The sequence below is a fragment of the Bos taurus genome, chromosome 6, assembly GCF_002263795.3.
Source record: "Bos taurus isolate L1 Dominette 01449 registration number 42190680 breed Hereford chromosome 6, ARS-UCD2.0, whole genome shotgun sequence".
Lineage (NCBI taxonomy): Eukaryota > Metazoa > Chordata > Mammalia > Artiodactyla > Bovidae > Bos > Bos taurus.
This window is the reverse complement of record NC_037333.1, coordinates 13,135,572-13,162,937: the sequence shown is the minus strand read 5'-3', so window position 1 is coordinate 13,162,937 and position 27,366 is coordinate 13,135,572. Positions and strand designations below refer to the sequence as shown.

General features: G+C 41.1%; 1 protein-coding gene across 14 annotated transcripts in view; it reads left to right on the top strand.

The window, feature by feature from the left end:
- Window positions 1–27,366, top strand: part of ALPK1 (alpha kinase 1) — a 123,738-nt gene that overhangs the window by 56,972 nt on the left and 39,400 nt on the right. For 7 of the 14 annotated variants that reach the window (XM_059887696.1, XM_059887698.1, XM_059887702.1 and 4 more), the window contains 3 exons: window positions 1,195–1,350; window positions 2,289–2,520; window positions 6,918–7,072. In XM_059887696.1, coding sequence (XP_059743679.1) covers window positions 2,400–2,520; window positions 6,918–7,072 — 276 coding nt within the window. In that variant the 5' untranslated portion in view covers window positions 1,195–1,350; window positions 2,289–2,399. The remainder of the gene's footprint in view (window positions 1–1,194; window positions 1,351–2,288; window positions 2,521–6,917; window positions 7,073–27,366) is intronic. The other 7 variants (XM_005207667.5, XM_010805924.4, XM_059887695.1 and 4 more) reach the window with 4 other exon arrangements.

The following is a 27,366-nucleotide window of genomic DNA, read 5'->3' as shown; positions in this document are numbered from 1 at the left end:
TCACTCTAGTCTGCTAATTAACTCTGACCAGTCATTATTGTTTAGTTCTTTTCATAGAAAAGCAAGTTAATGGTCAACTTGTACCACAGAAACACTGACTTACAAACACTTGAGCTAAAAGGGACACTGAAAACGGGTTAGTCCAACAACCCAATCCAAGCAGGAATACTTTCTGAAACATCTTAAACAGAAAAGAAGTTAGATTTATATTTACATTTAAATGCTTCAAGTAACTAATTTCATGACCTCACTTGCGTGAATGCTCTTTCAAGTAACAAGAACATTGCATGAAAAACCTCTGCTTGTGTTCTTCAACAAATACACGGTTGTCTTCGCCAAACAAGTCTGTCATGTTCTAAAATTTCGCTTTGGCCGTTCCATCTGTGTGAAGTATGTGTGCGTATCTCTTTTAAAACCTAAAGCATAACAATTCAGGTTAGAATGAGAATTACAAAATTTAGATTTCAGGCTTATCCTTCATTTTCTATTCCTTTTAAGTCATAAAATAGAAAAAAGATAGAAAAATGCTTTCTTGCAATTTCAAATTCAAAACCAGCTTCTTAAAGTGAGGGTAGTAGAGCACATTTTCCCCAGGAACAACACGATAACTCATCACTTTAATATTTTTAATGATTACTAAAGCAGTAGATTATTGTGTTGCATGGATCTGCTAGGTGACAGAGGGAGTCAAGTCATCCATACATCTGTTGTACTTTCTTCCTTTTCAGATTCTCTTGCATTGGTAATAAGATTCTAAGTGCCATACAAGAGTGCCTAAGCCAAATGGCATCTCCACTGTCTATTCTGGCAAATTCAGAAAGATAATAACTTCCGTTGTTTTGTTTATAATGTACATTTTTTTTAAAAAGGAAAGCAAAAAGATTTGTCAACTATTACACATAAAATAGATAAACATCAAGGATCTACTGTATGGCACAGGGAATATATAGATGAAATTGAATCACTTTGCTGTATACCAGAAATGAGCACGGCATTGTAAATCAACTATGCATGCATGCATACTCAGTCACTGCAGTTGTGTCCGGCTCTTTGTGACCCTATGGACTATATATAGCCTGTCAGGCTTCTCTGTCCATGGGATTCTCCAGGCAAGAATACTGGAGTGGGTTGCCATGCCGTCTTCCAGGGGATCTTCCTGACCCAGGAATCAAACCTGTGTCTCCTGCATTGCAGGCGGATTCTTTACTGCTAAGTCACTGCGGACACCCAAATCAACTATGCTGCTGCTGCTGCTAAGTCGCTTCAGTCGTGTCCGACTCTGTGCGACCCCATGGACTGCAGCCCACCAGGCTCCCCCGTCCCTGGGATTCTCCAGGCAAGAACACTGGAGTAGGTTGCCATTTCCTTCTCCAATGCATGAAAGTGGAAAGTGAAAGTGAAGTCACTCAGTCGTGTCTGACTCTTAGTGACCCCATGGACTGCAGCCTACCAGGCTCCTCCATGCATGGGATTTTCCAGGCAACTATACTTCAACTTAAAAATTATTTGTTAATCAAGAGACTTTTGGGTATTTATTTGTCAGGCATCTTTTTATACTGTCAGTGAGTTATTTTGTTCTTGAAATTACCTTGACTGCAATAGCTCATTACAACATACTCATATTTACATAAGAAGCCTCTCAACGGTATGTGTGTTAAATAGGATGTAAGTAGATCTTATCCATATGATGGATCTAGGAATTGGATTTTCTGGGATTTCATTTCTCCACTTTATTTGGCAATGTGCCTGGCAGTGAAGAGCTTTAAATTTGGCATCTGTCATTGCCTATTTTGGTCCAAATTATATGATGCTAAATACCACAAGGGATGCTGCACAGGGGAAGTCAGCAGCGGGTTATGAGAGTGGTAAACTTCATATTACCACGTGCTTGTGTCTGGATATTAGAAGTGCTAGCCAGACGCTTCCTGTAGACTTTCAGAGAAGCAGAAAGTGGTGTGCCACTGGGATCCAGAGGCACTGATGTGAAGTATGCAGAAGATACATAAATCATAGGGTATATTCATTTCATTTGACTCCATGTGATTCCACTGACTACACTGTGGGTGACCGAGGTCTGCCCCAGGACCCTCTGCCTTCTGCTCTCTGATGCCTTCGAGGTGCTGCCCATCTAGACCAGGCCTGCAGTAATTTCACACCCTCCCCTAATAAAGTCCTCAGGGGCTGTCATGTATTTTCATGTGTTTGCTCTATTATCCCTCCCTGCTTGAGTCTTACAGATAATTGATGATGCTTCAGTTAATCATCTTTCCCCTTCTTTTGTTCACCAGGTACCTAAGCCTTGAAGGGGCTCTTTTATTGAGAATCGATGTCTTCTCCTAGGTAATTGATCACTGTAGACCCAGGGACACTCGACTCATCATCAAGAGAGGGTAATCGTCATGAATAATCAAAAAGCTGTAGCTACGCTGCTGCAAGAGTGCAAGCAAGTGCTGGACCAGCTCCTGTTGGAGGCGTCAGATGTGTCAGAGGAGGACAAGAGGGAGGACCAGAGATGCAGAGGTGAGGTCCAACGGGAGGCGCTGGGGGCAGCGGGGAGCAGCGGGTTCGCTCTCCTTTACCCTGTCTGAACGACACGGTCTCATCTCTGCCCTATTTTTCTTCTCTTGGCAGATGACCACCGAGAGATGAGTGGATTTCTAGGGCATGAATGGGACATGGGCTGCGGGTGGACGGGCAGGGGAGGAAGCCCACTTTGTTGCAGTGAATTGCTGTCAGTTTGAATTTTAAGCTTCAGTAAACATGAGGGCTACAAGAAACAGTTTAGTTCAAGAAGAACAAAAGGCCCAAGTGGGCTGGTGCACGTAAATTTCAATTATTAAAAAATTGAAGCAACTTCTGAATGGTGGTGCATACGTTTGTTTCAAACTAGGTTTTTGTGCCTCATCAGTTTGCATAGACATCTACAGTTTCCACAAATATGTCATCTCATCAGTCCCATCTCTCTTTTTTGACCATCAATACATTTCTCATGTTGTATTTACATACCATTTATAAATAAATTTACTCAAACTGATAAATACTTATTACATCATTACCAGGATTTGAGAATTTGGCCTTTCTGCTCATTCACGGTTTGTACCATACATAGTTTTAGATGAGTCATTGCTTGGGAAATTTCAACCACAAAATCTATAGAGTTAAAGCAGTTCTAATTTCTTCTCTAGCTAGTTTTCAAGAGGCAACCTTCTTTCCTTAGATTTCTTCCTAGCATTCAGATAAATTTCCTTCATTTCTATCAGGGTATCTGTCTAATGTGCTTTAAATATTTTTCTTTGTATTTTTAGTTGACTGCTATTTGTTACAGAAACAAGATTCCCGTATAAAATGCACACTCCCCATCTCTTTTGTTTCTGTTAATTATGTAATGGGAAAAGTTTCTGGGAGAGCCTTTTCCCACATCCTTGTATAGGAGTGCATATGTTTTTACAGGGGAACTTTAAGGTGCCTTTAGAAGTCTAGTTTTTTCTAACCTGTCTGTCATCCGTGCTCTTTTCAAGATAAAATGCCCTGTGTCCAGTTGTTTCCTAACCTTAGTGTTTTCTTTCTTTACTGGCCAGAAACATCAGTGTCTGATTTTGCTCACCCCAGTGCTGGTCCTCGTTCTCCCCGGGGGCAGTGTGTTGTGTTCTGTTATTTCTCCTGAACGTTTTCTCTTCTCCTTTTACTACATCATGTCCTTTGTCCCTTCAGCTTAAATTCCTTTAAGTTTTGTGTTCTCCGTAGTGAAGACTCTGAACCCCTAATCGGGGAGCGTTTTCTTTTTCTTTCTTTCTCTAGTGCCACAGAATAGGAGAAATAATCAGTTTAGTTCCAGATAAGGCAAATCACGACTGCAAAATCACTCGATTAGCCATGGCCCTCCAGGTAAGCTGCTTGGGGAAGTAAGGGATCAGAGAGGCAAAGGAGGCTCCTGCTCAGTCAGGGGCTGACTGCTGGTGTTGGCTGAATCTGATCAACCAATGCGGGAGGAATCCTATGTGAGCCATTGACAAGCTCGGCATTTGCCCATCGCCGCTGCATGTTGCACGGTCCACCCAAGCGCCTTCAGTGCATCTGCACGCGGTCTGAGCATAGAACCTGTCCCTCGGCAGCTGATTCCTGAGCAGCTCTAGCTCACGGTCGGGCTGCCACTGCCACTGATGTCTCCTACGTGGGCTCACAGAGAAAGGCATTAGCACAGGGTCACTTAAGGCGATGGGGTAACAGGCGGACTCAAAAGTTAACACTGTGGGTTTCATTCTTTTCCCTCCTCCTCTCAACCCCATCGTTTTCCCTCAGAAGTTGTCCCAGTCAGCATGGGTGGCTAGCCTTAGAGGCTCTAACCCCCGAAGACAGAGAAGGAACTGAAATCCAAACACATAGATATTTTAAAAACATATTTCAGGGGCATCTTTTATTTCAGTGCACCCCACTGGACAATCCATGTTCTGGCATGACCTGTAGGGAAAGAGTGATATGAGGAGGAAAAAAAATTACTTGTAACAAACAGATTTTCCTCATCACCATGAAGAAAAGTTAAAAGTACTTAAAGCTATTTAGTGCCAAAATATAGTGAAATTCCATGAATCCAAAAAATCACATTTCTTTTGTCATTTAACTACTCCTCTGACTCCTGAGCTTGACACTCATAGACAGAGTGTCCAAACAATTTATCAGAATTGAAATACTTTTGAGAGTGAAAAGGCTCTGTTAACAAGCATGCTATGACTACATGCTGCTGCTGCCGCTAAGTCGCTTCAGTCGTGTCTGACTCTGTGTGACCCCATAGACGGCAGCCCACCAGGCTCCTCTGTCCCTGGGATTTTCCAGGCAAGGATACTAGAGTGGGTTGCCATTTCCTTCTCCACTATGACTACACAGGACTGTCCTAAGCAAACAGAACTGGGTAGTCATCCTATCCAGCTCGTGACTACTTAGAAATATCATTTAAGAAATTTTCTCTACATGTACATTGAAAACATTTTCAGACATTGAAAGCACGTCAGTGGTAGTAAGAAGAGATTGTGAAATCAGGTTGGTCTCCAACCTCCTGTTTTTGCTTTCATGAGAGAAGCGCCATTGCACAGAGGAGGCTCAATAGTTCTGGGTTACTGAATGGGCCAGGGGGGGACAGTGGTTTCACTGTGATATTTGTAAGTCATGCTTAGTAGCCAGTCCAGAAAAGTCATTCACTGATGTAGCCCATGAATTATCCCCTCAATGCAAGCAGTCCCTCTCCATCGGGAGGCTTCCTTACATTTGCCCAGTTGGTGGCAAGGACACCAAAAGGCATCATGAGCCAAGGCAGAATTAGGTTTTCTCCCTTCTCTTCTTTTTTCTTTTTCTTTTTATTCTCTCTCACACCTCTTTTGTCTTATTTAGCGTATCTCATGTAAACATAAGACTAACCTTTCTTTTAACCACCATGGTGGGATTTACAAACATGGTAAGACATGATGCCTGTCTTCAGGAGACTCCCAATCCACAGTCCAGTGAAAGGACAGATGTGGTAGAGAGCAGTGAGGCGGATGCTGAAAGGAGTGTGCCCCTGCGGGCTTGAGAATGCTCCTGAGGAGCATCTCAACTCCACTGGGAGATCATGGCAGGGCTGATGAGAAGAGCTTGCTCATTAGGCAGCCGAGGCAGGACAATGCCTAATATGAAGGCAGGATATACAGAAGCATTAAAGAATTTTACGTAGAGCAATATCCTAGTCCATCTTGTTTTTGGAAAAATGGGACTCAACAATGTGGAAGATCAAATGGATAGGAGGAGATGGAAGACAATGAATCAGGCAAGAATTACTGATGATTAAAAGAAAGAAATCGATTTTAGGATCCACAGAATGTGATAACCAATTAGACTCAGGGAGGAAGAGCAAAAAGTCTAGACTGACGTCTGGGTTTCAGACTTGGGTGGCTCAGTGAATGGTAGTAGCATTCATCAACAGAGAATAGAAAGGGAAATACAATTTTTAGGAAAAAGGTAATGAATTCAGTGTTAGATAGGCTGAGTCTGAGGTATCTGCAAGACAAGCACTTAAAGATGTATAGCTGGCAGTCGTGTATACAGGCCCATGATCCCTTATTCACAACCCTGGTGGTTACACGTGCTTCAGAATTCAGAGTTTTTTCAAATGTTAGAAAAGGTAGTATGGTGCATATACCATCTGTTATACTAACACTGCAGTAGAAGCTAGGAGCAGCACCAGCAAACATTAAAATTTTCAGGGCAAAACGGTGATTAATCTCATCATAGCAAGATTACAAATAATCTCAAGTCAATTCAAGTCTGGTTTGGGGCCAAAGTTTTTTTAAAAAAAATCTAGTTTCCAGAGCTTTCTAGGTTTCCCAAGTTTGGATAAGAGATTATTGACTTATATTTTTAATGAAATTTGATGTCTATTAAGAGATTAAATATATCTCCTAAAGTGATATTATTTCATAATAAATTGATGTGGGATTGTCTATATTCAGACATAGTCCACGGTGAGAGTCTGAGGCAAGGTGAGGTCTTACAGGAGTAAAAAAGAGATTGATTTGCTGCATTACCCAGCCACAAGCCCCAAATGCCATTCCATCTCAGGCCCTTTCTCATTTTACAGGAAAAATAATATTTCCTTCATTCCTTTCTCTGATTCTTCATGCAGAGACAGTCACTGAAGTGCTTTACTTCCTGCTAAAACCTTTCTTAATGCCTGACTACCCCAATTTACCTGTAGGGCAAAGTAGACCAGAGCCACCCCCTGACAGATAGCTTTTTGCTATTATTCTTTGAGTCAGAACACCAGGTTAGGCCAGCCAGTGAGAAGTAGGAAAAAAAAAAATTGTGCCACTGAGGTGCTTCATCATAACATAGGTAACTCAACAACCTTTTCTTCAACTGCAATTTCCTTACCTGAACTCTGACCTTTTCAGCCTCACTCCCCAGCGAGTTAAGAACCTTGATCCAGGAGGCAAAGGAAATGAAATGGCCCTTCGTGCCTGAAAAGTGGCAATACAAACAAGCTGTAGGCCCAGAGGACAAAACAAACCTGCAGGATGTGATTGGCGCCAGCTTGCAACAGTTACTGGTAGGAAGACCCACACCACCTGCTCCTTGACACCCCCAAGTGAGGCATTTAGCCTCTAAATGGTCTAATAGATTAAATTTCTTTGAAGCATAAGACAGCCCCTACCCTTATGGTCAGCTCTGCCAAATTGACTAATGTTGGGGGGGGGTAGCTTTTCAAAGAGCTCCGTTTGCCCATAAGACCTTCTGTTGGAAACGCAAATCAAGTAAAAGTGGAAAAGTGTGGTCAGTGGGCCAATGAGAACCTGTCATGCTGAAATATCTGCATGCTCTTGGTGGGCTGGAAGCAGTAGTTTTGGTTTGTTGTTGTTTTTTTAAATTTTTTTGTGTGTGTGTGTGCCTTTCGGTTTTTATTTATTTATTTATTTTAAATTTTATTTTATTTTTAAACTTTACAATATTGTATTGGTTTTGCCAAATATCGAAATGAATCCACCACAGGTATACATGTGTTCCCCATCCTGAACCCTCCTCCCTCCTCCCTCCCCATACCATCCCTCTGGGTCGTCCCAGTGCACCAGCCCCAAGCATCCAGTATCGTGCATCGAACCTGGACTGGCGACTTGTTTCATATATGATATTATACGTATTTCAATGCCATTCTCCCAAATCATCCCACCCTCTCCCTCTCCCACAGAGTCCAAAAGACTGTTCTATACATCACTGTCTCTTTTGCTGTCTCGTATACAGGGTTATTGTTACCATCTTTCTAAATTCCATATATATGCGTTAGTATACTGTATTGGTGTTTTTCTTTCTGGCTTACTTCACTCTGTATAATAGGCTCCAGTTTCATCCACCTCATTAGAACTGATTCAAATGTATTCTTTTTAATGGCTGAGTAATACTCCATTGTATATATGTACCACAGCTTTCTTATCCATTCATCTGCTGATGGACATCTAGGTTGCTTCCATGTCCTGGCTATTATAAACAGTGCTGCGATGAACATTGGGGTACACGCAGTAGTTTTGATTCCACCATGCTTCATTAGCATTTTTATTTTGAAATGCTACTTTCTAAGAGTTGGGTAACTTAAAAAAATAAACTCACCACTATTTCATCCATATGACTTGGTGTCTAAGCTGTTGAAGCCTGGCATGTCCTTTCCTGAGTCCTGCCTGAAATCCTGTTCTCTCCCTTATCTCGTCATGATTCACACTGTTCGGGAAGTATCGTCAGAGTCATTGGCATTATTATTCCTTAGCTCACTTAATGGAAATGAGTCCATTGGGTACCTCTACCCCAGAAAGGAGAGACCCTCAAGAATAACACATGAATTCAGATTGGAGCCCAGATTTTAGGCTTAGGTTCTGGGGATGCTTCTGTAAGTGCCAATTTGCTTTTTGATAGTGTTCCCCCCTCCCACATTCTCTTAGATGATTATCAAAGAAGGGACTCTGTTAGTTTTTTTTTTTTTTTTTTACATAAAATACAGACATTTGTATGGGACCAAGCATTACAAGCAACGATAATCTCTTAAAATATTTATTTTATTGGTTTACATGGGAATGTGTTTGGGGGTCATCCCAAAATAAATATATAAATAGACATTATCTTTGTCTATCAAAACAAAAATCCAGAAAAGATCCCCCTGATCTATGCACACAGAACAGCATTGTTGGAGACTTCATAGAAACAGTAACCTCCTCATCAACATTTCCCACTCTCCAAAAAATCAGACTGAAGTTAAACAGACTGAGGACCACAGGCAAAGGAAAGTGAATACTTTGAACAAATCTGGTGGCGAGCCAGGGTTTTTAAATAAGTGTGCTTGTTATTAGTGGAGAAGTGGAATGGAAAACAATTATAGTGTATATATAATTTGGGGTTTATAGAATGCTTGTATGTGCATGATCTTACTTAATTTTCAAAATAGCCCTCCAGTGATCATTACCATTATCATACCCATTTTGCAGATGACAAAGTTAAGGTACAGGGAGATTAATTTTCTCATGGGAGCAGATCAGTGAGTGGTGGAGCTGTGACTCAGCTCCTTCCTCTGTCCTATTCCAATTCTCCCTCTAGAAGCCCCAAGGGATGAACTTGAGAGCCCAGGTGGAAGCCCTGAAACTCGTTTACTCTAACGCAAGCTGTAGGCTGTCGGGTAGAACTTTCTGCAATGATGGAAATGTTCTATATTTCTGTTGCCCAGTACGCTAGGCCCTGCCCTCATGTGACTCTTGAGCACCCGAAATGTGGCTAGAATGACTGAAGAACTGAGTTTTTAGTTTTATTTCATTTTTAAAATGAACTACATACACATTTCCATGTGGCTAGGGCTACTATTCAGAGAAGGCGATGGCACCCCACTCCAGTGCTCTTGCCTGGAAAATCCCATGGATGGAGAAGCCTAACAGGCTGCAGTCCATGGGGTTGCTAAGAGTCGGACACGACTGAGCGACTTCACTTTCACTTTTCACTTTCATGCATTGGAGGAGGAAATGGCAACCCATCCAGTGTTCTTGCCTGGTGAATCCCAGGGACAGGGGAGCCTGGTGGGCTGCTGTCTATGGGGTCGCACAGAGTCGGACACAACTGAAGCGATTTAGCAGCAGCAGCAGCAGGGCTACTATTTAATTAGATGTGCTCAGTCTCTCAGTCGTGGCCAACTCTGTGTGACCCCATGGACTGTAGCCCACCAGGTTCCTCTGTCCATGGAATTCTCCAGGCAAGAATACTGCAGTGAGTTGCCATTTCCTTCTGCACTAATTGGAGAGTGCAGCTCTAAAGCAGTGGGGCTTAAAGTTAGACTTCCAAACAACAGCACTTAGTATCACCCAAAAACTGGCTCAGATTCTTGGGCCGTATACTGCTAAGTCACTTCAGTCGTGTCAGGCTCTGTGCGACCCCATAGACGGCAGCCCACCAGGCTCCCCTGTCCCTGGGATTCTCCAGGCAAGAACATTGGAGTGGGTTGCCATTTCCTTCTCTAATGCAGGAAAGTGAAAAGTGAAAGTGAAGTCGCTCAGTCGTGTCCGACTCTTCACAACCCCACAGATTGCAGCCCACCAGGCTCCTCTGCCCATGGGATTTTCCAGGCAAAAGTACTGGAGTGGGGTGCCATTGCCTTCTCCAATACTAGTCTTACCAAATCAAAAACTCTGGGGGCGAGGGTTTAGCAATCAACATTGACAAGCCCTTCAGATGATTCTGATGCATGTTTGAGTTTGAGAATGACTGTTGAAAAGAGAACAGGATGGCAATTGATTGGGCAGCTCAAATAAGTCCATTAGGCTGCTTTAGCCCATAATGTGTTTAAACTGGCAGCCTTTTGAACTCTGAGCATCATTTTCCTTAGCTTACCCAGGAAGCTATAAATTAAAGACACAGAGCCTGAACAAAAATGTGAGAGGAGAAGAGCTTTGAAAGCCCTGTGTGCTTCAGCCAGTGAACCATATATAAGAACCATATATAGAACCATAGATAGAACCATATATAAGCTCTATAAATGGTTCCAGGGAGGGTGAGAGCATGGGAGCTTCACAGAGGAAGAGAAACCCCTGCTTCGACCTTTGAGGCTTAGAAAGTTCCTCGGAATTTCCAGCATGGGCCGAGATGCAGCACATCTCTGTAACCAGGGTTTTACTCCCTTCATTCCACCCACACTTACTAGATCACCCTAGGTGCATTCAAAGCTGGTAGTGACATTGGCCAAAAAACTGAAAATGGCGTTTTAAAGTCTTGCTGCATTTGGGGGTTAATGTGAGTTGAGAGACAAACTGCTTATAGTTGTAAGGCTGTTTCAGGAGTCCAGTCATTGTTCCTTCTACTTTCCCTCTATATATTGCACAGATATCACAATTGGGGGAGCACAAAGGCACAGACGAAGAATTGATGCTTTTGAACTGATATTGGAGAAGACTCCTGAGAGTCCCTTGGACTGCAAGGAGATCCAACCAGTCCATTCTGAAGGAGATCAGACCTGGGTGTTCTTTGGAGGGAATAATCCTAAAGCTGAAGCTCCAGTACTTTGGCCACATCCTGCGAAGAGTTGACTCATTGGAAAAGACTCTGATGCTGGGAGGGATTGGGGGCAGGAGGAGAAGGGGACGACAGAGGATGAGATGGCTGGATGGCATCACTGACTCGATGGACATGAATTTGAGTGAACTCCAGGAGTTGGTGATGGACAGGGAGGCCTGACGTGCTGTGATTCATGGGGTCGCAAAGAGTTGGACACAACTGGGCAACCGAACTGAAAGGCACAGAGAATTTAAGAAGTTTATGCCCTGCTCACAAGGTCACTCAGGGGCAGCTCTAGGAATCAGCCCATTAGGCTCGTTTAGCTCATAATGTGTTTAACCTGGGAGCTTTTTGAATGCTGAGCATCATTTTCTTTAGCTTACCCAGCAAGCTATAAATTAAGCAACCACACCTCCCAAAGAGCCTTGAGATGCTTTCTTATTGTGTCAGGCCCCGAGTGCACAATTGCTAAACCACTCTGTTTTGTAAATACGGAGAACTGTAGTGCTATCTTAGCTTGTCAAAAGTATCTCAAGGAAATACCATGATTTGTTTTTGTCCCGTTATCCACTGGTTTCAATATCACATTTTACCAAGGCTGGATGGCCACATTATTATAATAATTAATTAATTGTGAGATTTTATTCTTACATTAAAAAATAAAGGTTGCTGAGGTTTTATTCAGTTATTTGTTCTTATAGATATTTTTTCATAAATCTGAATTCCCATGATACTTTTATACCTTGAAACGAATCCTTCTCATAAAAAATTTTCCTTCCATTTAAAAAATTAGCATTACATTTGGAGTGTAAACACTGTCTTTAATTCCATAGATAACAGAGCAAAGTTACGTGAAACTGTGCTGAGTGCCTGAGTTGGTAAAACAAAGGGTCATTTCTAATGTTCCTCACTTAGGCTTAACTTAATTAGCAAAAATCATGTGTTTTGTGCTCTGCTTTCTGCTCTCCACAGCCTCCTCTGTTTCCTCCCTCGCCTAATTTCCCATCCCCCCATCTTTTCTCCTTTGGTGTGTGGCCACAGACAGAAATTTATGGCAGGGGCCAACCTCCTTTACACTCCACACAAAGCTTGCTGACTTGAGAGAGTCTGTCCTCTCTCTCCTAGAAAAAACACCTGCAGTATGCTCCCCGAGAAACCTGGAGAGATGGGAGATTAATGTGGCTGTGATAGCCAGGCAGTGTTTTTGGTATTATGCCCTCTCCCCAGGTAGATGGGTCTTTTCCGAGATGATACCAATTATTTATTGCTGAAACATCTGTTGATAACTGCAGCTGCCCTTGTGAGACAAAGCATATCACAGGGTCACGGGCTATAGGGATGTAAAATCTTACCTCATGCTAGTTTTAGACTATTCAGCAACACCCTCGAGTCCATGGGTTACCGTCCTCTGTAGTGTCTCATCGTGCCATAGAAAATACTTTGTAAACATTGCCCTGCCCTGCCCTATAAGCTTTGAAGTGTTATTTCATCTTCATCGGTAATTTATATTCCAGTGCCATTGTACGGTGGGAAAAAGAGGGGGAACCTTTTTTGTTTTCTATCTAATTGTATATCGCCTGACACTTTGACCTGTATTATTAGTATTAGTCAGAAAAAGGATTTTCTCCCTCTCTTATTTAAAAATAAAATTTCAAGGGAAAGTAAGCGCTCCTTCAGCTCCTTTCACTCAAAACAATGTTTACACTCTGAGAGGGAAAGATGAAAAGCACAAGCAATTTTTTTCAAGTGTCCGAGAAGGGCATTTCAGTTTTTGAAAGAGAACAGTAAGGCCCTTATAAATATCATTCAGAAAAACCTTTGATGGATTTTTCAAAAAGTATTGAAAGCTTTTAGCGTTAGCTTATGTTTAGCTTGGTTTGGATGGACACAGTAGAATTCTAACTAGTAAAACTGTCCTTGCTTGTGAGATGCCAGAACACGAAGGCACTGGCCTCCATGTGATTGCCAACTTGTGTGATTTCTTCAGTAACTTGTACACTCCTGAAAAGTACAATTTCTACCTAATTTAGAGAAGATATGAAAAGAAAACTTCTGAAAGGGAGATTAAGGGCATGTTTGGATTTGCATGTCAGTGGCAGTTGGGAAAAGATGAGGTTGCCAGGCCAAGACTTGTTTCGTAGACCACGGTTTTGAGCATTCCCTGCAAATTTGGGGGTCCTAATGCTGGGAGGGACTGGTCTCTCCCCAGCTCTACTTCTGTGGGGGAGGAAACCTGAATTTAGCGTGACACCTTTGTAGGAAGACACACTACAGTCTTCACAGGCTGGCTGATTACAAGGGGATGAAGCAGGCTCAGAATGAGGATTTTTTTTCCATTTCCTTTTCAACTTTACAATCATAAAAATGGGTAATCTGATAACTTTTATCCAGCAGACATTTTTGGAAATATCTGTGCTACCTTGCAGTAATTTTAAGAGAGATAAAAAAATGATTACTGATTTTCTTGTGCTAATTAGGTTGAAAAATGTTTGTGAATGGAGTTTGATAAATTTAGCTTTCAGAATATTTTTTAATAAGTCTCTTTAGATATTCTGGGTGCCTTTAAGTTGACATTTTAGATTTTGAAGTACTTAAAATATTAAATGGTCCAGAATTAAAACATGAATAAATGTAAGAATTGCTCATTACAAGATTGCAGGGAAATATTTTTTAAAGTCTAATTACTTTACAATATTGTGTTGGTTTTGTCATAAATTGACATGAATCTGCCACTGTAAAGTAATTAGCCTCCAATTAAAATAAATAAATTTATATTAAAAAAAAATTCTAGTGTGAGTAACCTGGGAGTAGAAAGGTGAAAAGGAGCCTTTAGCAAAAGATAACTAAAGTATGAATTTATTAGAAAATGAAATGTCAAGTCAAAGAAAGATATGCAGGGTATGAAGACTAGGTAAGTGGGTGAGATGCTTTCCATGGGAACAATAAAATTTCTTCCATGAATTTAAAAGGTTAAAAGATTGTCTTAAAAATCATTTTAAAAGCATTTATTTCAGATAACAGTTTTCATAGTAATAATAGAGAATTTAACACCCATAATAGATACATTTGGGATTATGATTTGTTCAGCAACTGATTTTTCTCCAGTGAGGTTTTCATCTTTAACTATGGCCTTGGGACTTTAATAACTGAAATATTCTTCATGAGGATGCAAAAAGCAAAGTGAATATAAACTGTATATTTGTTCATTCATTCAGTAAAACTTTACTGAGTGTTAACACACGCCAGGCATTGATATAGATCACCCAGAGTAATGTAAGAGAAATAGAAGACCTAATTCATGTTCTGGAAAAACTGCAAGAATGAAGAGATAGGGCAACACTTTGCCAAAAGTCTGCTTATTGGAATGGTCCCTTCCATTTATTGAACACTAAATGTGTGGCAGGTACTCAACACATGTTCTTCTAATCCCTACAAACTTGGCCATACAACCTGCCCTACCTGTGAAAGGTAGATTGTAAGTGATGACGTATCTCAGTCCCAAGCAGTATAAGCCATTGTGTAGTTCAGCAGTTGGAAGCTTTCCTTTACTTCATAAACAGGAGAAGGGCTACTCCCTCAGGCTGGATCCTGGAACGGGGCAGAAGCAGAGCCTCAGAGTTGGAACCAAACTGCACCCAAATGTGAAATACGGACAACCACCAAAAACTTTATTATTATAGGCCCTGAAATCTGGGGGTTATTATAGTTTTCCCAAGTGTTATGGGTTGATGTATTCCCCATCAAAATACTTTGAAGTTCTAACTCTCAGTGCTTCAGAAAGTGACTTTGTTTGAAAACAGGGCCATTCAGTTCAGTTCAGTTAGTTGAATCGCTCAGTCGTGTCCGACTCTTTGCGATCCTATGCACTGCCGCATGCTGGGCTTCCCTGTCCATCACCAACTCCTGGAGCCTACTGAAACCCGTGTCCATTGCGTCAGTGATGCCATCCAAACATCTCATCCTTTGTTGTCCCCTTCTTTCCATGCATTCAATCTTTCCCAGCATCAGGGTCTTTTCAAATGAGTCGGTTCTTCACATCAGGTGGCCAAAGTATTGGAGTTTCAGCTTCAGCATTAATCCTTCCAATGAATATTCAGGACTGATTTTCTTTAGGATGGATTGATTGGCTCTCCTTGCAGTCCAAGGGACTTTCAAGAGTCTTCCCCAACACCACAGTTCAAAAGCATCAATTCTTCAGCACTCAGCTTTCTTTATAGTCAACTCTCACATCCATACATGACTACTGGAAAAACCATAGCTTTGACTAGATGGGCCTTTGTCAGCAATGTCTCTGCTTTTTAATATGCTGTCTAGGTTGGTCATAGCTTTTCTTCCAAGGAGAAAGCATCTTTTAATTTCATGGCTGCAGTCACCATCTGCAGTGATTTTGGAGCCCCCAAAAATAAAGTCTCTCACTGTTCCCATTACAGATGTAGTTTGTTCAGATAAGGTCATACTGGAGTAGGATGAGCCCTTAATTCAATCTGACTGGTGTCCTTATTGGAAGACAGCCATGTGACGACACAAAGATGCAGAGAGAATGCCCTGTGATGGCAGAGGCAGAAGTTGAGGTTATGCAGCTACAGGCCAAGGAATACCAGGGATTTCTGGCAACACCAGAAGCTAAGAGAAAGGTATGGAACTTTAGCAGAGCATGACCCTACTGACATTGATTTCAGACCGCTAACCTCCAAAACTTTGAAATAGCACATCTCTATGTTATAAGCCACTCCATTGGTGGTACTTTGTTATGTCAGCCACAGGAAACTAACACACCAAGCGAAAGTTGGCTTATGCACATGTAGAATATGAGGAAACAAGAAAGCTCTCAAATGGCTTCAAGAGTCTTAGCATGTCATCTTATATCCCTACAGGAAGAAAGGCGAAATAAACCACAGTCAAGAACAGAAATTATTCCAAAGAATATTTCAACAAAAATAGTTTCTACAAGAAAAAAAAAATGTAGGTTCTAGTATCTACTGTATTATATCATCCCTAAACATGACTGGAGAAAGTAGATTGGAGAAAACATATCACAATACATCAGCCCGCTAAATATCTCTATTTGCATGTTCCAGACAGCTCCACTCCAATAGGTCAAAACCTGAACTCCTCATCTCCCGGCTCCTTCTCCCTCCACCAATCACATTTTATCCTCCTCCAGTGGCCACATGTAATTAAATGTTACCATGAGCCACCCAGTAACCCAAATCAAGACTTAGGAATCATCTTTAACTCTATCTTCACCCTCAACTCTCATATCTCACTGGTTATCACAGCCTCCTGATTTCCCCTTGAGTATCTCACAAATGCACCTTCTTCAACCCTACTGCAGCTATTCTGGTTCAGACGCTGTCATCTCTTTCCCAGATCATATCCAACTCCTCTCCCTATCTAGTCATGTCTCCTGTATCATAAGGATAGTAAGGTTATGCTGCGGGAAAACAATCCAAATAACTCCAAAACCTTAGGGGTTTAAAGTAAATAAAGACTTGTTCCTTGTTCTTCCTTTGTGTCCATCTGAAGGGACATTGGGGGAAGCTCAGTCTTATGTCACTCTTCCTCAGGGACTCAGCTGCATGGAATGCCTATCATTTAAAATAGTGCTGATTGCTATGGCAGGAGGAAGAAGAAATTGTGACTTGCATAGTGGCTCTTAAATATTTTCATACAGAAGTGGCCATTGGTCAAGATAAGCCATGTAGTCACACCTCACTTCAAGGAGCCAGGGAAACACAATTGTACCATGTGCCCAGGAAGAGGAAACCCAGAAATAGATGGGTGGATAGTCCCCATTATTGCCATGGCTCCACAAGTTTTCTCTGCACTGTAACCAAAGCCATCTTTCTAATATAGCAATCTGACATTTTTTCTTGCTTAAATCTTTGGCGTGAGCTTGGGGGAATCTCAGTTAATTTAGAAATAATAAATAAGTAACATGTATACTTTACAAAAACACCTAAAACTAATCCTGAACAATAAAATCTAAATAAGTTTGAATCAATGTTTTTATTACAGTGGTGGATTACAAGTTAATTTTTTTTATATTTCTTTAATTCCATAATAGACATCTTTTACTGTTATTTAAAAAAAAAAAAAAAGGAAGATGATTGAGAGAAAGAGAAAACCATCTGTTGTCCAGTTGTCCTTAAATCTAAATAGGATCAAATATTAAAAAACCTAAGTAAGGACAGTAAAGTAATGGTGCATCACTTCTCTAAAAGCAAATACAAATACTGAACTTAGATTCTAATGGAAAAGCTAACATCATTAATTAAATGACATCGACCATGCATCTTTCCACTAATAAGGTGAGGATTCAAAATGCAGTGCTCTTGTTACTGAATCTTTCCTTTTCCCATTTGATGGCCTGCTATAAGCTAAGTTCTCCTGTTAAGTTTTTGGAGATCATTTTAGCACATTTGCGTGCATACACGTACAGACACCTATGGAATATACATATGTATCTATATAATTGCTATTCATGAGTACAAGTTATTTCTTTAGTGAATGATAGAATACCAAAACTGGACGGAAACTTTGTTATTCAGTCATGTCCAACTCTCTGCAACCCCATGAACTGTGGCACGCCAGGGTTCCTTTCCTTCAGTGTCTCCCATAGTATACTCAAACTCATGTCCATTGAGTCAGTGATGCCATCCAATGATCTCATCCTCTGTAGCCCCCTTCTCCTGCCCTCAATCTTTCCCAGAATCAGGATATTTTCCGTGAGTCGGTTCTTCACATCAGGTGGCCAAAGTATTGGAGCTTCAGCTTCAGCATCAGTCCTTCCAGTGAATTTTCAGGGTAGATTTCCTTTTGGATTGACTGGTTTGATCTCCTTGCTGTCCAAGGCACTCTCAAGAGTCTTCTTCAGCACCCGTTTGTAAGCATCAATTCTTTGGCATTCAGTCTTCTTTATGGTCCAGCTCTCACATCCATACTTGACTACTGGAAAATCCATAGCTTTGACTATATAGACTTTGGTTGGCAAAGTGATGTTTCTGCTTTTTAATACACTGTCTAGGTTTGTCATAGCTTTTCTTCCAGGGAGGGAAATTTAAAGGTCATCTATTTCAAGCCCATCATTTGATAGATGGGGAAATGAAACCCAGAGAGAGTAAGAAGTGACTTGCTGTAAGTTACACCACCTGTTAGTGGGAGCAGCAGGACCCAACACCCAGGTTTCTGAGCCTGAACCTGGCATGTCTTCCCTGAGTCTACACAATTCCATCCTTCACACACGGCTGTTATGGGGCCAGGGCAGCCTTTCCCGGGTGCATTCCTATTGTCTCAGCTGCCCTGTAACCTGCCCTCTTCCCTCTCTGTCAATGTGATTTCACTTTTTTACTTAGTGCAGAATTAAGACAGAAATCTTATAATTTTCAGTAATCAACATGTAAAACTTTAGTTTCTTCTGCTGAACATTATAGTTCTTCTTTTGAAAAGGAGCCAGACAAAAGGTTCGGGTCCTTCAAAAATGAATTTCATTTAATACGTAAAATTTAGGCACCAAGAGAATGAAACCTTCAGAGGATAAATATTAGTCCCAGGCCTATGCGAATTCAGACTTTAAGATAGAATATGATTAAAATCACCAAGGATTTAAACCCGGCTCTAAAACTGTGCCAAAAAACTACCCCTTTTAATACGGTACTTTCAAGTTTCAATGGAAGATAAATTAAAATGGTGACTTGTCCTTAGAAGTCTACCAATGAAACTTTGGTTGCCACAGAATCAGGCATGCAAGTTATCCCTTTGATGAGGACTAACCCTATGGCATGGATTTCATGTCTCCTCATAATGAGGCCCAAAAGCTGAGCCAAGTCTTGGTGGAGTTGATCAAACTAAGACAAGTGGGCAGAGCAATCCAGTTCAAAATGCAGAAAATGAGCAGATTGAAGTGCTGGGCAGAGAGAAGAAAGTGATGACCTTCAGAAAATGATCAGTCCTAGGGATGTGCTTATTCTGTCCTGCCAGCAAGAAAGAATAACCTCACCTCCTACATTTTATGTTAAGTAAATTAAGGAGGTTGAATAATATTATCTCTAAATATATATCAGATCAGATCAGTCACTCAGTCGTGTCTGACTCTTTGCGACCCCATGAATCGCAGCACGCCAGGCCTCCCTCTCCATCACCAACTCCCGGAGTTCACTGAGACTCACGCCCATCGAGTCAGTGATGCCATCCAGTCATCTCCACATATCTGATGCTGTTGATATTAGTTGAACCACAGTATTTTGTTGTATATCAACAAGCACCAAATACTGACAACTTCATGTGATTCTGCATGATATGCTTTTAACAACATATTAATTTGATGACAACCCTGCAAATAGAACTGATGATGTCCATTTTGCTGATGAGACAGTTGGCTCAGAGAGCTTGAGAGATGTTCCCAATCCACACTGCAAAGTGCGGTTAAGCTGGGATGTGACCCGAAGCCTCCCCTCTGTGCCACCCGCCTCGGCCTGCCACCATCCCTTCATGATGTAGAGTCACTTGCCTTGCTTATTAAACCAACTTGCCCCAGAGGGCAGAAACCAAAACATTTTAAGCTCAACAAATTCAAAGATATTTGGAATTACTTCTTTCTTTTTTCGGATGTATTTGTATAGAACAAAAGAAAAATCTTTCACTTTCTCATTGATTAATTCATTCTGAATCAGTTGTCTTTAATTTTTTTTACTGATGATCAGTAAAAATTTTGAGCAGGCACTCTAATACACATTTGTTTGTTTAATAAAGTATATGCATGTGCTATACATTCCTATGTTATATACTTCTATAGGATAGAAATTTAAGAAAAACAAAACAAATATTAAATGAATATTTTAAAATAATTTTTTAAACTGAATTATTGGCACAAGAACCTTTCTGTTTGTATTAAAATTATAATTAAATATCATTATTTTTTTTTAACTCAGCTTAGCACTGCCCACTGAAGATATAGCTAACACAGTTTATTTCAGTACTTAGTTCTAATGACTGTAATAGTTGAAAAAATTATGTCTCAAAGGTGTGTTGATCCAAATAAAAGAGGTAGGCTGTGATTGCTAATTCACGCTATTCATATTTCAATCATCCAGCAATTACGAAAAATCATTTGTTGAAATTCAGCTAGCAAATTTCCACTTTCCTTAATGTCAATGGTGTGCTTCTGCAAGGTAATCAGAAAACGTTATGTTTTAACAAAGGATATCGAAACTTATTCAGATTCTTCATTTGGAAGATTTTTAAACAGGTTGAAAGTTTCCCATTTGTGTGAGTGTTTTTAATATAGATACTTTCTTTTAAAATCACAATGCTGAAAACACTTCCAGTATCATTATATGAAAAATATTTTCAGAATACCTGTTGGATAACATACTGTTGTCAGCTACTTGTCATCACAGAAAGGCTAGTAAATTTGGAGCACTTGTCTGTTTCCATTAGCAATAATCACACCTCAGATAAAATTTATTGGCTGTGATACTACCAAAGTGGGCTTCCCAGGTGGTTCAGTGGTAAAGAATCCACCTGCCAATACAGGAGCACAGAAGACATAGATTCAGTCCCCGGGTTGGGAAGATCCGCTGGAGGAAGAAATGGCAACCCACTCCAGTATCCTTGCCTGGAGAACCCCATGGACAGAGGAGCCTGGTGGGCTACAGTCCACGGGGTGGCAAAGAGTCGGACACGACTGAGCACACACACACACTGCCGAAACACAAAACTAGCACTTGTCTGTTTATAAAGCTACGATGTCCAAACTCTTTACATTTGACTATTGTTTAAAGAACTTTGCTTTGAGCTTTTTGCAGTCTTCCCCCCTCTTATTATGAATTATTCTGAAGTGTCTTTGATTTGTGATAATATAAACTGTGAATCTATTTAACCAGGTATAACTGCAATATCGAAGAAGGCAATGGCACCCCACTCCAGTACTCTTGCCTGGAAAATCCCATGGGCGGAGGAGCTGGTGGGCTGCAGTACATGAGGTCGATAAGAGTCGGACACGACTAAGCAACTTCACTTTCACTTTTCACTTTCACGCACTGGAGAAGGAAATGGCAACCCACTCCAGTGTTCTTGCCTGGAGAATCGCAGGGACGGGGGATCCTGGTGGGCTGCCGTCTCTGGGGTTGCATAGAGTCGGACACGACTGAAGCGACTTAGCAGCAGCAGCAGCTGCAATATAATAAACTGAAAACAGTTCAGTGGGTGCATCCTCATCATCAGCCCCTCCAAGATGAGGAATTCCTCTGTGCAGTTTGTCATGAGTCACCATTTGACACACAGGCAAAGGAAGGGGCTAGGGCCTACCCACTTTTTAAAATGTTATAGTAAAGCTTTCTTTCTTTCTCATTGGTAAACTTTGGTGGAAACTTTTTAAATTTTCATTATATTTTGAGATATGAGGGACTGATTCCACATACCTACCATCAGTCCACTCTCAAAATAATGTTACTCATTGAGTATCAGTTACTAAGTGCAAGGCACTTTACATATATATTTTTTTAATTTTCTCAGTAATCTCTGTGGTTTTACTATCCCTATTCTATACACAACAGAATGAAATTTAAAAAATTAAGTAGCTTACTTAGTTTGGACAATGAGATCCAAAGCAAATACTGCCTCAGCTCAATCCAAGCCCTGTATTTTTCACTTTCCCACAGTATCTCCCCCTAGTAACTGATCTGACTCTCTTCCTCCTGAGAGTAGTCTCAAACGGACTCTTTTTCCATACGTATGTACAATCCATCACATTTTAAAAGTATTACCAACCCAGTTCTGGAACTTTTTATATTTCTTCACTGTGTAAATACTGAAAACAATGTATGTTTCTTTCATGGTTACTGAAAACCTTCTATCATGTTAGGCATGACTTATTCCCACTGGCGCTGTATATGAAATTGAAACCTCTGCGCCTCTGGAGTCTTTGTCAAGTAGAATGTTAAAGGGGCATAGGAGTCAGACCTCTAACGTTCTCTCTCAGTAAGTCTCACATTTTATGATTTGAACACAGGACTACAGCAGCTTCTCGTCATCCTTTGTGTAAGGCCAAATCTTTGCTTAATGTGCTTAAAATGCACATAACTTAGACTTGCTTATGATTTTAGTGACTTATGGTTGAGATTCTAAATACTGCTCAAGGGACAGACTGAATCAGGATTACCTGTGCGTCTGTGTATCTGTGTGGGAATGTGCATTAGCTGGGGAGGGAGAGAAAGAATGAGGAAAAGTTTAGCTTCTAAAATTTTTTTTCACAAGGTCTACTATCCAGAGATTCTGACTTAGTGAATAACCATTCATACTTTGAGAATAACTTCCTAGTAGTGAGATTTTTTTAATGAGGTTTTATTGTAGCAAGGCTAACCCTTACTGTTAAAAAATTTATTGCTGCTTTGCTTATATAAATGTGATTCTCTTGGATAATAAGGTTCTAAAGTGACAAATCAGTCTATTTGTTTCTCTAATCGTGCATAGCTCTTAAAATTGCAACAGGCACAATTAAGCTCTCAAACCTTTCAATGATAATTATTACTTTAAGAACAAATGAAAAGTCCTAGGGACAATGAGGTCCAAACAGTTCTTTTTTTACTCTGCATCTGCCACTATTCTAGAATGTGGTTTTGATAACAATGACAATGACAGTCTTGATGAAATTAAGGTCATAGAGATAGGGATTAAGGAGCCTGACTTGGGCTGGACTACCTGGGGGGAGAGGTCTGACAGAATGTGGTCCACTGGAGAAGGGTATGGCAAACCACTTCAGTATTCTTGTCTTGAGAACCCCGTGAACATTATGAAAAGGCAAAATGATAGGATACTGAAAGAGGAACTCCCCAGGTCAGTAGGTGCCCAATATGCTACAGGAGATCAGTGGAGAAATAACTCCAGAAAGAATGAAGGGATGGAGCCAAAGCAAGAACAATACCCAGTTGTGGATGTGACTGGTGACAGAAGCAAGGTCCGATACTGTAAAGAGCAATATTGTACAGGAACCTGGAATGTTAGGTCCATGAATCAAGGCAAATTAGAAGTGGTCAAACAGGAGATGGCAAGAGTGAACGTTGACATTCTAGGAATCAGGGAACTAAAATGGACTGGAATGGGTGAATTTAACTCAGATGACCATTATATCTACTACCGAGAGCAGGAATCCCTTAGAAGAAATGGAGTAGCCATCATGGTCAACAAAAGAGTCTGAAATGCAGTATTGGATGCAATCTCAAAAACGACAGAATGATCTCTGTTCGTTTCCAAGGCAAACCATTCAATATCACGGTGATCCAAGCCTATGCCCCAACCAGTAACTCTGAAGAAGCTGAAGTTGAACGGTTCTATGAAGACCTACAAGACCTTTTAGAACTAACACCCAAAAAGATGTCCTTTTCATTATAGGGGACTGGAATGCAAAAGTAGGAAGTCAAGAAACACCTGAAGTAACAGGCAAATTTGGCCTTGGAATACGGAATGAAGCAGGGCAAAGACTAATAAAGTTTTGCCAAGAAAATGCACTGGTCATAACAAACACCCTCTTCCAACAACACAAGAGAAGACTCTACACACGGACATCACCAGATGGTCAACAACTAAATCAGATTGATTATATTCTTTGCAGCCAAAGATGGAGAAGCTCTATACAGTCAGCAAAAACAAGACCGGGAGGTGACTGTGGCTCAGATCATGAACTCCTTATTGCCAAATTCAGACTTAAATTGAAGAAAGTAGGGAAAACCACTAGACCATTCAGGTATGACCTAAATCAAATCCCTTATGATTATACAGTGGAAGTGAGAAGTAGATTTAAGGGACTAGATCTGATAGATAGAGTACCTGATGAACTATGGACGGAGGTTCATGACATTGTACAGGAGACAGGGGTCAAGACCATCCCCATGGAAAAGAAGTGCAAAAAAGCAAAATGGCTGTCTGAGGAGGCCTTACAAATAGCTGTGAAAAGAAGAAAAGCAAAAAGCAAAGGAGAAAAGGAAAGATATTCCCATCTGAATGCAAAGTTCCAAAGAATAGCAAGGAGAGTTAAGAAAGCCTTCCTCAGGGATCAATGCAAAGAAATAGAGAAAAACAACAGAATGGTAAAGACTAGAGATCTCTTCAAGAAAATTAGAGATACTAAGGGAACATTATTTGCAAAGATGGGCTCAATAAAGGACAGAAATGGTATGGACCTAACAGAAGCAGAAGATACTAAGAAGAGGCGGCAAGAATACACAGAAGAACTGTACAAAAAAGATCTTCATGACCCAGATAATCACGATGGTGTGATCACTCACCTAGCGCCAGACATTCTGGAATGTGAAGTCAAGTGGGGCTTAGAAAGCATCACTATGAACAAGGCTAGTAGAGGTGATGGAATTCCAGTTGAGCTATTTCAAATCCTGAAAGATGATGCTGTGACAGTGCTGCACTCAATATGCCAGCAAGTTTGGAAAACTCAGCAGTGGCCACACGACTGGAAAAGGTCAGTTTTCATTCCAATCCCAAAGAAAGGCAATGCCAAAGAATGCTCAAACTACCACACAATTGCAGTCATCTCACATGCTAGTAAAGTAATGCTCAAAATTCTCCAAGCCAGGTTTCAGCAATACGTGAAGCATGAACTTCCAGATGTTCAAGTTGGTTTTAGAAAAGGCATAGGAACCAGAGATCAAATTGCCAACATCTGCTGGATCATCAAAAAAGCAAGAGGGTTCCAGAAAAAGATCTAGTTCTGCTTTATTGACTATGCCAAAACCTTTGACTGTGTGGATCACAACAAACTGTGGAAAATTCTAAAAGAGATTACAATACCAGACCACCTGACCTGCCTCTTGAGAAATCTGTATGCAGGTCAGGAAGCAACAGTTAGAACCGGACATGGAACAACAGACTGGTTCCAAAGAGGAAAAGGAGTATGTCAATGCTATATATTGTCACCCTGCTTATTTAACTTATATCCAGAGTACATCATGAGAAACACTGGGCTGGAAGAAGCACAAGCTGGAATCAAGATTTCCGGGAGAAATATCAATAACCTCAGATATGCAGATGACACCACCCTTATGGCAGAAAGCGAAGAGGAACTAAAAAGCGTCTTGATGAAAGTGAAAGAGGAGAGTGAAAAAGTTGGCTCAAAGCTCAACATCAGAAAATGAAGATCATGGCATCTGGTCCCATCACTTCATGGGAAATAGATGGGGAAACAGTGAAAACAGTGTCAGACTTTATTTGGGGGGGGGGGAGCTCCAAAATCACTGCAGATGGGGATTGCAGCCATGAAATTAAAAGCCACTTACTCCTTGGAAGGAACGTTATGACCAACCCTAGACAGCATATTGAAAAGCAGAGACATTACTTTGCCCACAAAGGTCCATCTAGTCAAAGCTATGGTTTTTCCAGTGGTCATGTATGGATGTGAGAGTTGGACTGTGAAGAAAGCTGAGCACCGAAGAATTGATGCTTTTGAACTGTGGTGTTGGAGAAGACTCCTGAGAGTCCCCTGGACTGCAAGGAGATCCAACCAGTCCATTCTAAAGGAGATCAGTCCTGGGTGTTCATTGGAAGGACTGATGGTGAGGCTGAAACTCCAATACTTTGGCCACCTCATGCGAAAAGTTGACTCATTGAAAAAGACTCTGATGCTGGGAGGGATTGGGGGCAGGAGGAGAAGGGGACGACAGAGGATGAGATGGCTGGATGGCATCACTGACTCGATGGACATGAGTCTGAGTGAACTCTGGGAGTTGGTGATGGACAGGGAGGCAGGCGTGCTGCAATTCACGGGGTCGCAAAGAGTCGGACACGACTGAGCGACTGAACTGAACTGAACTGAACTTGGGTTGGAATCCTAGTGCTGCCTCCTTAGCTTTGTCATCTTGGGCACCTTACCTAAACACTTGGCTCCCATTTTCTACCTCTACAATGGTGTAACTACCTACTTTATAGGTTGTTTAGAGGATTCAGTGAATGTATAACATGGAATGCTTAGAACAGTTCCTGTTGTTCAGTTGCTGAGTCATGTCCGGCTCTTTGCAATCACATGGACTGCAGCATGCCAGGCTTCCCTGTCCTTCCCCAACTCTTAGAGCTTGCTCAAACTTATATCCATCGAGTCAGTGATGCCATCCAACCATCTCATCCTCTGTTGTCCCCTTTTCCTCTTGCCTTCAATCTTTCTCAGCATCAGGGTCTTTTCAAATGAGTCAGCTCTTCGCATCAGGTGGCCAAAGTACTGGAGCTTCAGCTTCAGCATTGTTGCAGGAAGGGGGACCCCTTCCAGGGCCCGAGAGTGGCCTCTTGTTTAACACTTGGAAATGAGTTGTTTGAGGAGACACACATGCTGATAAAGCAAGAGACTTTTTAGAAAGAGCACCCAGACAAAGAACAGCAGGATAAGGGGAGGCAAATTTATAATAATGGCTTGAATTAAAGTGGTTGCTCTAGAGGAAGTGAAGAGTGGTCAGAGCTTGTGCATATTTTAAAGGTGGGAACCGACTGTATAGCTGAGCTGTATAGTTCAGCTCAGTACTCTGTGATGACCTAGAGGAGTGCGATGAGGGGGTGGGAGAAAGGCTCAAGAGGGAAGGGATGTATATATATATTTATAGTTGATTCATGTTGTGTCAGCAGAAACTAACACAACATTGAAAAGCAATCATGCTCTAACTTTTTAATTAATTAACTTATTTTTTGCCTGTGCTGGACTTTCTCTGCTGCAGATGGGGGCTCTTTTGTAGTTACGGCGTGCAAGATTCTCATCGTGGTGGCTTCTCTTGTTGCTGAGCGTGGGCTCTAGGGTTCACGGTCTTCAGTAGTTGCGGTTCCCAGGCTCCAGAGCACAGGTGCAATAGTTGTGGCTTAGTTGCTCCGCAGCATGTGGGATCTTCCCACCAGGGATCAAACCTGTGTCCCCTGCACTGACAGGCAGATTCTTAACCACTGAGCCACCAGGGAAGCCCTATATGCCATTTTTTTTTAATAAATTTTTTTTAAATGTGTAGCCAATATCATTTGCAGATGGATTCAATGTAGAGGATGAGAGAAGAAGAGCCACCAACAGAGTGAAAACTCTAAAGTTTTGTCCTCAGCAAATGAATGAATGAGTTGTCATTAATGAAATGAAGAAGCAAGTACAGAAGAGAAATTAAAGTGTTCTGTTTTAAACATATTAGGTTTGAGATATGTAACTGACATCCACATCAGGCTATTTATTGTGTAAGCAATTTTGTATACCTCACAGCACTGCAGGAAAGAGACTCAGAAGAGTTTTTTTTTTTTTCTTTTTTAACTTAAATTTATTTATTTTTAATTGGAGGATAATTGCTTAACAGTAAGACAGTA